The sequence below is a fragment of the Manis pentadactyla genome, chromosome 15 (genome assembly GCF_030020395.1).
Source record: "Manis pentadactyla isolate mManPen7 chromosome 15, mManPen7.hap1, whole genome shotgun sequence".
Classification (NCBI taxonomy): domain Eukaryota; kingdom Metazoa; phylum Chordata; class Mammalia; order Pholidota; family Manidae; genus Manis; species Manis pentadactyla.
The window spans coordinates 2,644,514-2,658,318 of record NC_080033.1 but is presented as its reverse complement, the minus strand read 5'-3'; the positions used below and the strand labels follow the sequence as shown (position 1 = coordinate 2,658,318).

At 48.9% G+C, this 13,805-nt stretch overlaps 1 protein-coding gene across 2 annotated transcripts in view; it reads right to left on the bottom strand.

The window, feature by feature from the left end:
* The window catches only part of PRKD2 (protein kinase D2), a 33,180-nt gene that overhangs the window by 18,990 nt on the left and 385 nt on the right, over positions 1-13,805 (bottom strand). The window contains exons 2-10 of one of the 2 annotated variants that reach the window (XM_036885385.2): positions 13,343-13,755; positions 11,157-11,295; positions 8,071-8,202; positions 3,243-3,397; positions 2,920-3,142; positions 1,323-1,400; positions 1,092-1,245; positions 692-809; positions 82-159 (exon numbers count right to left, since the gene is read on the bottom strand). In XM_036885385.2, the coding sequence (XP_036741280.1) occupies positions 82-159; positions 692-809; positions 1,092-1,245; positions 1,323-1,400; positions 2,920-3,142; positions 3,243-3,397; positions 8,071-8,202; positions 11,157-11,295; positions 13,343-13,582 (1,317 nt within the window). In that variant the 5' untranslated portion in view covers positions 13,583-13,755. The remainder of the gene's footprint in view (positions 1-81; positions 160-691; positions 810-1,091; positions 1,246-1,322; positions 1,401-2,919; positions 3,143-3,242; positions 3,398-8,070; positions 8,203-11,156; positions 11,296-13,342; positions 13,756-13,805) is intronic. The other variant, XM_036885387.2, reaches the window with a different exon arrangement.

Genomic DNA, 13,805 nt, shown 5'->3' with positions numbered 1-13,805 from the left:
CGTTTGGCTGGAATAGCAGGAGAGAGAAGGTGGCGGGCAAAGACGGGAGATCTAGGGGAGCAGGGGGGCCGGCAGGCCCACCTTGTAGTATCTGTTGGTCGTGTTGTTCTGGAAAAGCGTGATGCACTTGCAGTCCAGGCGCCAGTAGTGCCTCTTCCTCTGTCGGGAGAGGTGCTCTAGAGAGTGAGCTTGGGGGCGTCCCACGCAGCTTGGGCTCCAGTCCTTCCCTCAGCTAACTCCGCCCCTAACCCTGGCCCCGCCCCTTCCATCTCTACAACCCGCCCCTCCAACTGCAGCTCGGCCTCCAGCGCGGCCCCGCCCACCTCTCACTCCAGCCCCACCTCCCACCTCTTCCTCTTCTCAAACTAACCCTGCTCCTCCCGCCTTAGCTCTGGCTCCACCCGACACTTTGCCCAGCCCCATAACCCCCTCTCTAGGTCGGTTCCTCTGATTCCTCCTCTATGACCCCTACCCTTCTCCCTCCTCCCCTAACTTCACTTTCTCGTCTCCTGATCCCATCCTACCTGCCCGTCAGCCCTGCCTCTTCTCTAACTCCTGCCCCGCCCCTCATCCCTCCCGCGTAAACCCGTCCTTCCGATTCTAGCTGGGCCCCCAGTACCACCCCGCCCCCTCCAGATGGCCCCGCCCCTAACTCCAGCTCCGCCCCACTGGCCCCGCCCCGGCCCCTCACCAGCGTGTCCTTGTTGCTGTAATGAACCACCCAACCTTCGCGCAGCGTGGTGCTGGATTTCCGTGTCGTGTGTCGCACCGACTGCACCACCCTCATTAGGGGGATGTACCCCAGGGAGCTGAGGGTGGGGAAAGAAGAAGGGACGAGAGGTTACATGAGGGAAATACCCACAGCTTCTGGGACCACAGGGAGCATCCCCGGGTACCTAGGGAGTTGGGGTTTCGGGGCCACACTTTTCCCCCCTGGGGTTTCCATGTTTCCCACAATGAGTAAGGGGTCTTGTGAGAGGGCCACATGGAGAGGCTGGGTTCTGACGGGGGGCTGGCTGCCTGGCAAATACAGAGATGTCAACCCACTGTAGACATGGGGAAGGGCCTTCCCTGGAGTGGGCCCTGGGTACCTCTGCGCCTTGTCTCCCTCGCCTTCCTCCTCCTCACTGGCGCGGAGGGCGTTTTCCGAGTGGGAGCCTGGGATGACGCCGGAGTCATCGGACTCATCCATGAGGGTGCTCTTGTCGGCTTCGCTGAAATCTGCGGCCTCCTCCATGGGCACATCTGGGGGGACGGGGGCATCAGAGGGGCCTCTCCCCAGTCCTGCCCGTGCCCTTCCCGCTCAGTCTACAGCCTCTTACCTCCGTTGATGAGTGCCTCCCCCAAACAGTCATTAGGGACACGGGTGGCGCAGCGTTTGTGACAGTTAAACTTGCAGTCTGGTATAAGACAGGGAACAAGTAGATGGACAGGTGAGAGATCACCTGTAAGGGCTGAATCTTGACCCCTAATCCCCAGGCTCAAAAGAGTCTGCTCTTGCTGTTTGGGGCAGGAGACCTGGCAGATCCTTCCCTGGTCGACCCCTCTTTGGGCCAGTTTCCCTGACTGTGGAGAGGCTGGATTAAATATGAGAGCCAGATCGGGTGTCTATGGCTTTAAAGCCCTATGACTCTAAGGGTTTAAAGTTCAAGCAGTGTAAATATCTATTACCCTCATCTTTTAAAACTCTAGAATGTAATAGGGTCTAACATTCTATGATTCTAGCTTTTAACCCTCAAGGACAGGGTTTCCTCAACCTTTAGTGCTATGAACGTTTCGGGCCGGATAATTCCTTGCTGTATGGGGCTCCTCTGGGTATCAGATGTTCAGCGACTTCCCTGACTCCTGCCTACTGGATGCCAATAGCAACACCCCTGAACAATACGTCTCTCAACATCCCTTCGGGGGCAAAATTGCCCCTGTTTGAGACCCATTTGATGATTCCAAGGTTTGAGGATGCTATACAGTGAAGATTCTAGAACTTTATAAAAGTCTATTTTTCTAAGGTTATATGGTTCTAGATTTTTAAAACTCTATATACAGAGTTTGATGCCCAAGTTTCTAGAATTAAACACATCTATGGTTCTATAGTTTTGATTATAGACTGCTAAGACTCCTTGACGTCCAAGGTTTTAGGGTTTTATATATCTAAACTCTAGAATTCAGTGGCTCTACAGTTACGATTCTGGACTACTAAGCCCCCAGAATCTGATGATTCCGAGGTTCTAGGATTCTGTACATCCCAAGATTCTAGAACTTAATGTTTCTATCGTTCTTTAGACATCTAAGATTCTAGCATTTGATAGTTCAAATGAATTATAGAATTGGATGGTCTCAGTTTTCAGGAATCTCAACTTCTGGCATTCTATAATTCGATCACCCAAAGGTCTGAGGTTCTAGATCTCCAGGACTCTAAGACTTCACAGTTCCAAGACTACACAATTCTAGACTTCTAAGACTCAAATTTGATGCTTCTAGGCTTCTGCTTTTCTCAAATCCTATGGCTCCAAAGTTATAATACTCTGTGACTCTATAATTTGGTGTTCTAAGATTTATGAGTTTAAAGTTCTACGGTCCTTTAGCTGCATCCTTTGAACTAGAATTCCTAATGCCTATGTTTGCAAGGTTCTATGATTCTGGAATTCTCAATTTCCACAGTTTTAGAATATGTGACTTATGAATTTAAATTTCTAAGGTTCTAGAACTCCACAGTTCTAATGACCAAAATTCTAGGATTCTAGAATTCCAAAGGTTCTAGAACATCGGGATTCAGGACCTTCCCCTTCTGAGGCCCCGTCCTCCCAAGGATTAGAATACTGAGATTCTTGTGTCCTGCCACAAGCCCAGCTAAAATCCTAAGTCTCCGAGTGGGGGAAAGGGTATTGACCCTGTCTGTACCCCGACGGGAGCCCCACTGACCTTTGCACTGTAGGCCCTGGCGGAAGAGGCCCTTGAGGAGTTTCTTGCAAGCCTGGCAGACAGTGGGCCGAGTGTAGCTGTGGATGAGGAATGTGTGAGGCACCTTGACCTTGGAGAGAAGCATCTTGTCCAGTTCAATGGGGCGGCCGGTGTAGGACGAGGCAGAAGAGGAGGAGGAGGACGAGGGAGGGCGGCGAGGCAGGAGATCGGTGGTGCTACGGCTCTATCCGTCAGTGAGATGGCAGGGACACATCAGTGCATCGCCCCATTCCTGGGCCCCGTCACCCCCCAGCCACCAGCCGCCCCATTATCCATCCCCTCACCAGCTCATCAGCCAGGCAGGGCAGCGACTCCGAGGTGCCGAGGCGCACCGAATGGCCACTGGCCAGGGACGTGGACGACAGACGCCTCTTGCGGGCACCACTGCAGTTGTTGGGGATGCTGAAGGCGCAGCGCTTGTGGTAGTTCAGTCCGCAGCCTGTGGGGGGCGCCAGACCATTACAGACACAGCTTTCCCGCGTCCTAACCCCAACCTCCGCCAGGCCCGCCCCCTTCCTCTCCTGAAGCTCTGGAATCCAGTGGATCCTCGGGAGGGCCTTCGTAGTGTGATTAAATTTAACAGAAAAGTACAAGAACCCAATTTAAGCAGAACGTCTAATGGCCCAGAACCTTCAGGAATGAAGGTTTGGGCCCCTCCACCAGGCAAGTACCCACGAGCAGGTGAGGTGCGGGCTGAGGGCAACGGGAATGTGGATTGGATAGTGGAAGAAGGAAGCCACAACCATGTGACCAGCTGCAGAACCGAGAACTATACTAGTTAAGAGTATCTGTTTGCTAAATGTGCATGTATACTGAAAACTTTTCTTCCCTCTTCTATCCCCCTATCCCTTAACATATCAATAATAATTAATTTTACATCGTGATATTTAAGTTATACACTATCAAAGGAGAATGAACATCACCCAAGGACATGCAGTCTTTGAGGATAAGGGTCAGCATGTTTTTGGCTGTACCTGGGATGGTTGTATCATACCAGGTGGAAGCCTGATTTCGTTATTGTCTTTTCTTTTTTCCTTTTTTTTAATCCTCATCCATGAAAGAACCAGCTCAACCTGTCATTTCCTACAGGGCTTCCAGAACCCTTGCTCCAATACATCTCTGCTCATTCCAAATGATTCCAGAACTGCTCTCTGTTCCAGATTGAATATTCCTCCAGCCCTTAGAAGCATCTTCTGGTAGCCTGGCTGTTATAAATTTTCCAGGGCAGTGATTCCTCATCACAATCACCGTCTCAGATGCATGATGTCATGTACAGAGAGGCAGGCTTGAGGGGCGCTGTTGGCCCAGCAAGAATAGCTTCACCATGGCAAGAGGCCTTTTTATACGGCAACCACTTCCCAGTGTTGGCCTTAACCACTCATATGCTTCACGGACTTTCAGAATCTCACCTAGGACTCCCAGTATGAGTATCAAGGTAGAGTCAAACTCCCATATGAAGGTGTCAAATGGCATTAAGTACCATCATTTGGGCCTCTTTTGGAACCAAAAGAACTTGGGCCATCATCTGTGATGCTGGGCCAATTAAGTCCATGCTAGAATGCTCATTAGAATTTGATGATACCAGGGTGGTGTCATGACAAAGGTTACACTTGCCAGGATATCAAGACCCGGACTGGTGTGTGGATGATGCAGTATCAATAGCAGCTTTGAACGCACTGAATCAATTTTCTGCAGGCCTCATATGGCTATTATCCCTAGAGTCCTTAAGTAATGCCACAAGCCCATTTAGGGATGCACAAAAACAATCCTAGTTGATACTGTAAGTCATCTGGCACATAGGGTATAGAACACTCTAGATTTCCATTTGGGCACAACAACCACGAAGCTGGAGATCCTTAGACAATGGAACATCTAAGAATATGCCTCTATACGATATGAAAGAGAACTTCCAGCATCAGCACTCTCTGGAAGACTCATGCCAGAAGATGATCATCAAAAAACCGCAACAAAGATCCACGCACTGCTACAGCTGTAGATGCACTCATCCCACCAGTTCCTGGACTTGCCATGGGAATGAGGAAGGAGATATCTAAGCTGGCCTGTGCATACAGTAAAACAACAAAATTGGACTGGATCTATACTGTTGGAACTCAACCAAGAATTTGGAGAAGTGCAAATTGTAGCACTCCAAAGTCTTACAACTACAAACTATTTACTGTTAAAAGAACATATGGCATGTGAACAGTCCCCAGGAATGGGTTGTTTTAATTTGTCTGATTTCTCTCATACTGTTCAAGTTCAGTTGGACAATATCCACCATATCATAGATAAGTTTTCACAAATGCCTAAGGTGCCTAACTGGTTTTCTTGGTTTCACTGCAGACGGCTGGTAATTACAGATATGCTTTGGTTATGTAACTATACTCCTATTATGTTAATGTGTGTGTGCAATTTAAGTAGTAGCTTAAAACCTGTACATGCTGAAGTTACTCTACAAGAAGATATATCAAAGAAATAATCAATCTTCCCATGTTTTCTTCCGCCTGCTACTTCTATAGCTTTTCTTCTTCCTTCCTAATTACAACCCTTAAATAGAATTCGTGCCTCATATCAAATTTACCGAGTATCATAATTCCTCCAAGTGGTAAAGATACCTCAAGACAAATGCTGGGCATAGAAGCCACAGGGCATAAATATGCAAAGAAGTAAAAAGCTAACTTTTTCAAACAATAAGGCTTCCCTCTCACTTACCAACTTCACATTTCCCTGTATGGCCCCGGAAGATGACTGGTTAGCCAGAGACGGGTAAGATTCCTCAAGGGAGGAACAACCTAAGACAGGCACAGTCGCAGGGGGGCCATCAGGTGAGAAATTGGGGATCAACAGAGGTGAGGCTTAGAACCTCACCCCCCCGTTCTGAGAGAAATCTTCTGCATCTGTGGATGTTTTATTGCCCTGGTCTAGCTTGGATTAACACATAGTCTACAGGCACACACCTGATCATCTACATTTGCTCTCTTACAACACTAAACTATGTTTTCTACCTTTATCTTGTATCTACCTACCACTTCAGCATTTTATTAAAAATAATAATAATAAAGAGAGAAATGTGGTATCCACATATAAATCAAGTATAAAAACCAAATGAGTATTCATATTTGAACTGACTGTTTAGAGTTCATAATGCATGAGCAAAACCGAAAGTTTCTGTGATGGCTGCCCTTGTACTGTTCACTATGTAACTTATTCATTATGTAAGAATTTGTTCTACATGTAAAAACTTGTTTGTTATGCCTCAGAAGATTGGAGACTGACAAAAATTAGGCTTGGGGTGGATTAATGATTGTGCATTGAGCATTGACTCTCCTATACAGAATTTTATTGTCATTAACAACCATTTGATCAATAAATATGAGAGATGCCCTCACAAAAAAAAATAAATAAATAAAAAAAAAAAATGGACAGACTTCCAATGGTAAAATAAATTAGTAACCGGGATGTAATGTATAGCATAAGGAATATAGTCAAGATATTGTAACAGCCTGGTAGGGTGATAGCTGGAACCTAGAATTATGTATATAAATGTTCTACCACTGTGTTGTACACTTGAAACTCATGTAATGTAATACTGTGTGTCAACTACCCTTCAATAAAAAATAATTATTTAAAAAAAAAAAAAAAAAAAAAAAGAATATGCCTCTAATAGTGGGGCACGTTGAACAGCCAATGGAGGTTTAGATTATCATAGCAGAATGGATAGTCCTCATCTGCTGTGTGCAGGGCATAGCTAGGTGCATGGCCTTCTTCTGCAGGTGAGCTGAGATCTCAGCATTCTTGCTCAGAGGCATCAGTGATGGTAACACTGGATCTGCCAATCTTGACGCTTGGGCTTAACCATAAGACATCTTGGCTAAAGGAACAGACTGTGTTCGTTTATTTTTAAAAATATGATTTAAGGAGATGTGTATGGGTGCTTGTTATATATAGATTGAATATTTGTGACCACCCGCCTCCCCCCTCAAGTCCATATGTTGAAGTCCTAAGCTGCAGTGTGACTGTATTTGGAGATGGGGTCTTTAGGGAAGTAATGAAAGTTAAATGAGGCCATGAGGGTGGGGCCCTCAGACTAGGAACTGGGGAAGATACTTTAGAAATCACTCCCCCTCCCTGTAAGCCATGTGAACATGCAAAGAGATGGCAGCCACTTGCAAGGTAGGAAGAGGGTTCTCACCAGGAACCCGACCCTGCTGGAACCCTGATCTTAAACATTCCAGCTTTTGGAACCCTGAGAAATAAATGTCTGTTGTTTAAGCCACCCAGCCTGTGATATTTTGTTCCGGCAGCCCTAGCTGCCACACTAATAAAGGTGGACTCTCGGGGTCGGCTCTATGTGTCAACTGGGCTAGGCTAGAATTCCCAGTTACTCAAACACTAATCCAGGTGTTGCTGTAAAGGTATTTTGTAGATGTGATTCAAATTAACAATCAGATGACTTTAAGTGAGGGAGATTATCCTAGTTAATCTGGGATGGCCTGTTTCAGTCAGTTCAAAGGTTTACAAAGCGGAGCTGAGACTTCTCAGATGAAGAAATCTCACCTGTGGATAGCAGTGTCGGCTCCTGCCTGAGACGTCCAGTTCACCCTTTCTGACTGGCTGCCCTTCCTAGTCAGTACCCACAGTCCTGTAAACCAATTCTTTCCAAAAATCCCTTAATATAGACCTCCTACTGGCTCTGTTTCTGTGGTCGATTCCTGGCTGATAAGAGAGTCTTCCCTCTTTCCTGTGCACTCCCCTTTTTCCTCCCCCAAGCCCTGCTGCATTCCTGAAGCTCAGAGCCCCACCTCGGGAGCTGTGCCCCACCTTAGACCGCGCCCTCTGTCCAAGCCCAGCTCTGGGCTTTTACCTCTTTCTCCTAGACCCGCCTCCCAGCTCCACCCCTGGACCTGAGCCCCGCCCCAGACCACGCCCTCCTCCCAAGCCCCGCCTCGTTCCCCACCTCCAGCTCCTCCCGCAAACTGCGCCTCCGGGCGCTCACCTCTCCCTCCCAGCCCAGCCTCCTAGGCTCCATCTCCAGGGCCTGCGTCCCACCCTGGCCCCGCCTCCTGCCCGCGCCCCACCTCTTGGCTCCGCCCCCAGCTCTTGGTCTCTCACCATCACACTTGAGGCCCTGGCGCACCAGGCCGAAGAGCATCTCCCCGCAGTGGTCGCAGAAGGCAGGCGCTCGGTACGAGTGCACCGTGAGGGCGTGCGGGCGGATCTGGAAGTCCTCGAAGGTGGCCGAAGCTGCAGGCAGCAGGGAGGAGTGAATGGTAGCGCGGGGGCTAGGGAGGTATTCCCTCCCGGCTTTCTCACAGTCTCAGATGCAAGGTTATCAGCCCTGCTTTCATTCATTTACTGGCACATTACTTTCTACTTGGGTTTTAATCCCAGCTCCACCACTGAGCAAAACACCTATGCCAGGAACTGGGGGGAGAGTGGTGGGGAGATGTTTAATGGGTACAAAGTTTCAGTTTTGCAAGATGAAAATAGTTTCGGAGATGGGTTGCTCAGTAATGTGAACAGAACAATACACTGCAAAATGGTTAAGGTGGTAAATTTTAGGTTATGGGTATTTCACCATGATTATAAATATTTTAAAAGTACAGATGCCTGGGTCCTACCCTCAGAGTTTCTGATCTACCTGAGCATCAAGAGGAAAAAACAAAAACATATGTATCTCAGCTTTCTCATCTTTAAAATGGAAACCCAACAGATAATTACTGAGCATTGTTTCAAAGCTAGGGACACCACATAGAATAAAACAGACAAAATCCCTGATGGTCTCCAGTAAAGGAGACAAAATAAATACAATAAATGATCTTATTTAACAATCATCCAATCTATAAGTTACTCTGTGCCAGGCACTGCTCTAAGTACCTTAAAATACTAAGGAATCTAGCTCTCTCAAGAGCACTTGTGGTACACCCTGTTGTCCCCATTTTCTAACTGAGTCTATTGCAGCACAGATAGGTTAAGCAACTTGCCCAAAGTCACACAGCTAGCAGGTCATGGAATTTGGAATCAAACTCAGGCCAATGTGGAGTTCATGCTTTTAGCACTGTACTTACTGCCCCTCTTAAATGTTTAAGTAATAAAATATACAGTAGGCTAGAAGTCAATAGGTGCTTAGGAGGAAATGAAGCAGGAAAAGGAGGTGGGGAAACACACAAGATACATAATTTTAAATAGGAGATGTGAAGGCAAAGTCCCAAAAGGAGCTAGCAGGTGTCCAGGAAAGAACATGCCCAGTATCATAATAGTATGTCCTTACTGGCTCTTTTTAAAGCACTCAATGAATTAATATATGGAAAGCTCTTTAAAACAGTGCCTGGCACATAGAAAATGCTCAGTTAATGTTAGCTTTGATCTTAAAAGTGTCTTTTTTGGACTAAATCTTTCTCATTCCCCTCCCCCAACTTCAGTCTAATATTGAGCTATTTTTCATAGTATTATGCAGTGGAAAGGGATCTCTCTTCTCTGTTCACACACTCAGGATAAAGCTTTGAACAAGAAAGATTTATACCCCATTCTCAGGGAGCTGACATTCTTTGGGGGAGATAGACAGCAAACATAAACACATAAATAAACAAGGACATTTCAGACAATGGAGGAAATGTCATTTAAGCTGAGATCCAAAGAACAAGAAAGAGAAGATGGAGTGACAGTGGTGGGCATTGAGAACAAGTGCAAAGGCCCTGAGGTAGGAGGGAATTTGGTTTGTTCAAGGGACAGGGGGCAGACACGCATGGCTGGAACAAGGGAAGTAAGGAGGACAGTGTTAGGAGATGATTTTGGGGAATTGGCAGGGGCCAGATCATGGACAACACCGAGGCCATACTGAGGAGTTTGTATTTTATTCCAACAGTAATGGGGAGCCATGGGAGGATTTGGAGCAGTGCAGTATCATGATCTGACTTAGGTACTAATGCAATGGTCTAGGCAGGAGGGGATGGCAACTTGGACCAGCAGAGGTAGTAAGAAATAGATTTAGGATGTGTGTTAAATGTGAGACCAGTAGGATTGATGCTGGATTAAGCAAAGGGGTGGGAAACAAAGAGTAGTCAAGGTTTGGGACGTGAGCACCTGGGTGAATGGCGATTCCCTTCATTGAGATGGAGAAGATTGCTGAAAGAGCAGGTTTAGAAGGTGCTGGAAGAGCAGGTTTAGAAGGAGAAACTCAAGATTTCTGTCTTAGGCCATATCTGAGACGCCCAGAGATGCCAAGTTAAAATGTCAGGGAGACAGCATGAAAAAGATGTGGATTAAAGGGAGATACCAGGATGAAGATAAAAATACGAGAGTTGCCAGCCTACACAAGAATGTTTAAAACCTGAATAAGGTCATTCGGGGGGCGTAAATCCAAACTTCTAATTGTCATCCATCCATTCAACAAATTCTACTGAGCACCGAACATGCAAGGTGGGGAGGGTGGGAATACAGCCACCAAATAAAACAGTTACCTTCCAACGCCCAACCTCCAGCAGGAACCAAGGGCTATAGACTGGTCTAAGGTGCTGAGAGCATGCCCATCGGTAAAATGGGAACGGCCAGAGGGTGGACCAGATTCTGATGGAAAGTACAGGTGCCCAGGTTTCATCTCATCTTACAGAACCTGACTGCATTGAGCATTTCACTGGGAGGAGGCACAAGGCACCAGAACGTTTTGAACTTTCCATCAAAGTATATAACATATGTCTAGAAAAGGCCACATCAGAAGTGCATGGCTCAGTGACTTGTCAAACTGTACACACCGTGTCACCAGCATCCCTGGTGGATAAATGGGAATTTACATCAGTCCCCAGAAAGCTCCCTCCTGCTGGCATCCGGCTCCATCTTCCGCAAAGGCACCCACTCTCCTGGCTTGTAACGTCATAGAGTAATTGTATCTGTCTTTGGGCTTCGCAAAGGGAACTACACAGTGTACTGTCTGATGTCTAGCTTCTGTCCCTCAGCGTTAGGTTCCACCCTATTTATGTTCAGTGCCGTGTGAATTCCACGCACCCGATGTATTTATCCATTACGGAGCAGCAGTTTGTAAAAGCCCTGGAGGGGATTCTAAGTTGCAGCCAGGGCTTAGACCCATTGTTTAAGGCCCTTAAGTTTAAGAAGCAAGGTTTGGGACCCACTTCCCCACCCCCTCCTTCTGATGCCCCACTCTCGCTCGAGGTTCCGCCCCCAAGCGGGCCTCGGTCTCTTACCAGACAGTACCACCTCCACCAGGTCGCCCTCCTGGATGTCTGCCGCAGAGTGCACCAGCTGCAGAAGGTTGGCCGACGTGGCGTCATGTTTGAAGAGCAGGATCTTGTCGTAAAGGCCATAGAAGCCACACTCGGGGAACTGAGGGGTGGGAGAGGGAGGTGCTGACAGAAAAGCTCAGAGCTGCCTTCAGCAGCGGTCCAGGGGCCGCCGGGCTGTTTCCCCCGGAAACTCAAGAGACCCTGCAGCCCCTTGCTTCCTGCCTGCTGCCTTCCAAATCCAGCTCCAGCCTGGCAGGGAGCCAGCGCCCCAGGTGGGCTGGGAGAGCGAGCCGGGCAGTTTGGTGGTTGGACCGGTGAGCTACGGTAGGAAGGAGAACGAGAGTGGTGGCACCTAAAATTTTCCGGAGGTCGGGAGTGGAGGTGGGGTTGAGTGAGCACCCCCTCCTTTACACTCCCCCACCACCCCAGCTTCCTTCCTGGATCTATTGTTGTTCCTGATACCTGGCTCTGGGCCCAGCACTCGCGCAGGACAAGCTGGAAGGAGGAGATTTAGGTCTGGGGGGTGGGGGAAGGGGGCCTGGAAGACTAGGGCTCTGGAGATAGGGAGGGTGCCCCCACCCAATGCCCGAAGGACCCAGGTGTCCCGGTCCCCACCTTGGGATGGGTGGGGGGGCAGGAAATGAAACCTGGTAGAACAGAAAGTGAAACTGCCCAGGTCCGGAGGCTGGAAGGAAGGAAAGGGGCCCTACCACACCTGGACAGAAAGGGTTGAAAATAAAACCAGGGTGAGGCCCGAGGGAGTAGGCTGAAGATTTGAGCACTGGATAAAGAATTTCACCCAGAGGACAATCTGCCCTCCCCCCACCTGTTTCCCAAGAAGCAGGCTGGGCGGGGCATGGGAGTTAGGCCTGCTAGTTTTGAGGTTTAGGGGATCTAAGGAAGCCCTATATGTTCTTGCCTCCTGGGAGAGGGTCCTCAGGTGACCAGGATTGCCTGGGCCCTGAGTGTGGGTAAGGTCTTTCTCTCTAAGCTTCAGTTTCTCTGTCTGTAAAATGGGGCAGTTGGCCCAGTTCTCAGTCTGAAGCCCAAAGAATTCATTTCCAGGGGTCTGAGAAGATTCTGGAATTTGGATATACTGGGATTCCAACATACTCACATTAAAGGATTATCCATTCTAAATTCCAACATATTATCATATGTTTTAGAATTTCAACAACCTAGATTACAGTAGTCTAATATTTTAATGTTCTAGGAATCTGATAAACTAGTATTCTGATATTTGAATATCTTCACATTAAAGGATTTCATTCAACCCAGCATTCCAAAATTCTAACACTTTAACATGCTAGAATTACAACCTAGGATTCTGATGTTTGAACTAATAGCAGAGCAGTTCAATTACCTAGCAGTTGCATATTTATAAATGTATAATTCTAGTATCCTAACATTTATACAGTCTAGAATTTATACAGAGAAGTCTACTATTCTGACTTTTAACATTCTAGTATTCAGGCACTGAGTTCTACCTGATTCCGTCTTGCCATGACCCCAGGCCCCCAACCCTGCTAACCCTGGTGTCCAAAGGGAAGAGTGGAGACACTGTGATTAGGAGAGGAGAGGGGAAAGTGCCCCAGAACCTCTGGGGGTTCTGAATATGTGCCTGTCCCTCCACACACATACACTCAGGTCTGGGGGAGGGCAGATTGGGCTGTGAGACCTCACTTGCCCCTGGCAGCTAGCACTGGCACCCACACCCACACATGTCACCCGATCGCCACAGCCAGGGCGGCTTCAATTTCTTCTGTTTCCACCAAATGGGAGGTTGGAAAAGGACCTGGGGGGGAGAGGCACCCCACATCGCTGCCCCCATCTGCCCCTTCCTCCCCTCTTCTACACCTGGCTGGCCCCTCCCTTCCTCCCTGCCGGCTGCAGAAAACAACAACATGCAGGGACAAGCAATTTGGAGAGGCCTCTGGGGAGCCCCACCCCTGCCCAGGCCTCCCTCAAACGGGCAGTGGGGGGTGAAGAGGCAATTGGGGACTGAATGCCCCATCCCCACCCTACAGTCATCCAAGGCTTAGACCCCCTTACCCTCGCTCCGTAACCTAGGCTCCAGGCCACCTCTGCCGGCGTCCCCATCCTCCAGACCTATCCCCCAGCTGGATGGGGGGCACCTGCGCCCTCACCTTCTGGTCCACGATGGAGCAAGCCAGCTGCTTCACATGGGCTAGCTCGGAGGCGGTGGGCAACAGCACGAACTCGCGGGTCAGCCCAATCTGGATGTGGAAGGAGACTCCGGAGCCCGGGGCCGGAACCTGGGGCAGGGGTGGTGGTGGCGACTGAAGCTCCAAGCCGCCGGGCAGCAGAGGAGACCCCGTCCCGGGAGAGCCTGGGAGCCCGGCAGGATGGGAGGGGGCGGCGGCCATGGGGGTAGGGCCCGGGCCCGGCGCCCACCCGGGATCGGGCAGGAGGAGTCCAGGAAGCCCGGGTCACTGGATCTGAGGGATCTCGTAAACTGGTGGCGGGAGCGCGGTGATCACGGGGATCCGGGAAGAGAAATCTGGCAGGCTGCAGGGAGGGGTTCGAGGATGGTGAGACCCTGGGAAATTAGAGAAAAGCAATCTAGTGGGTCAGACGCTCAGGAATCAG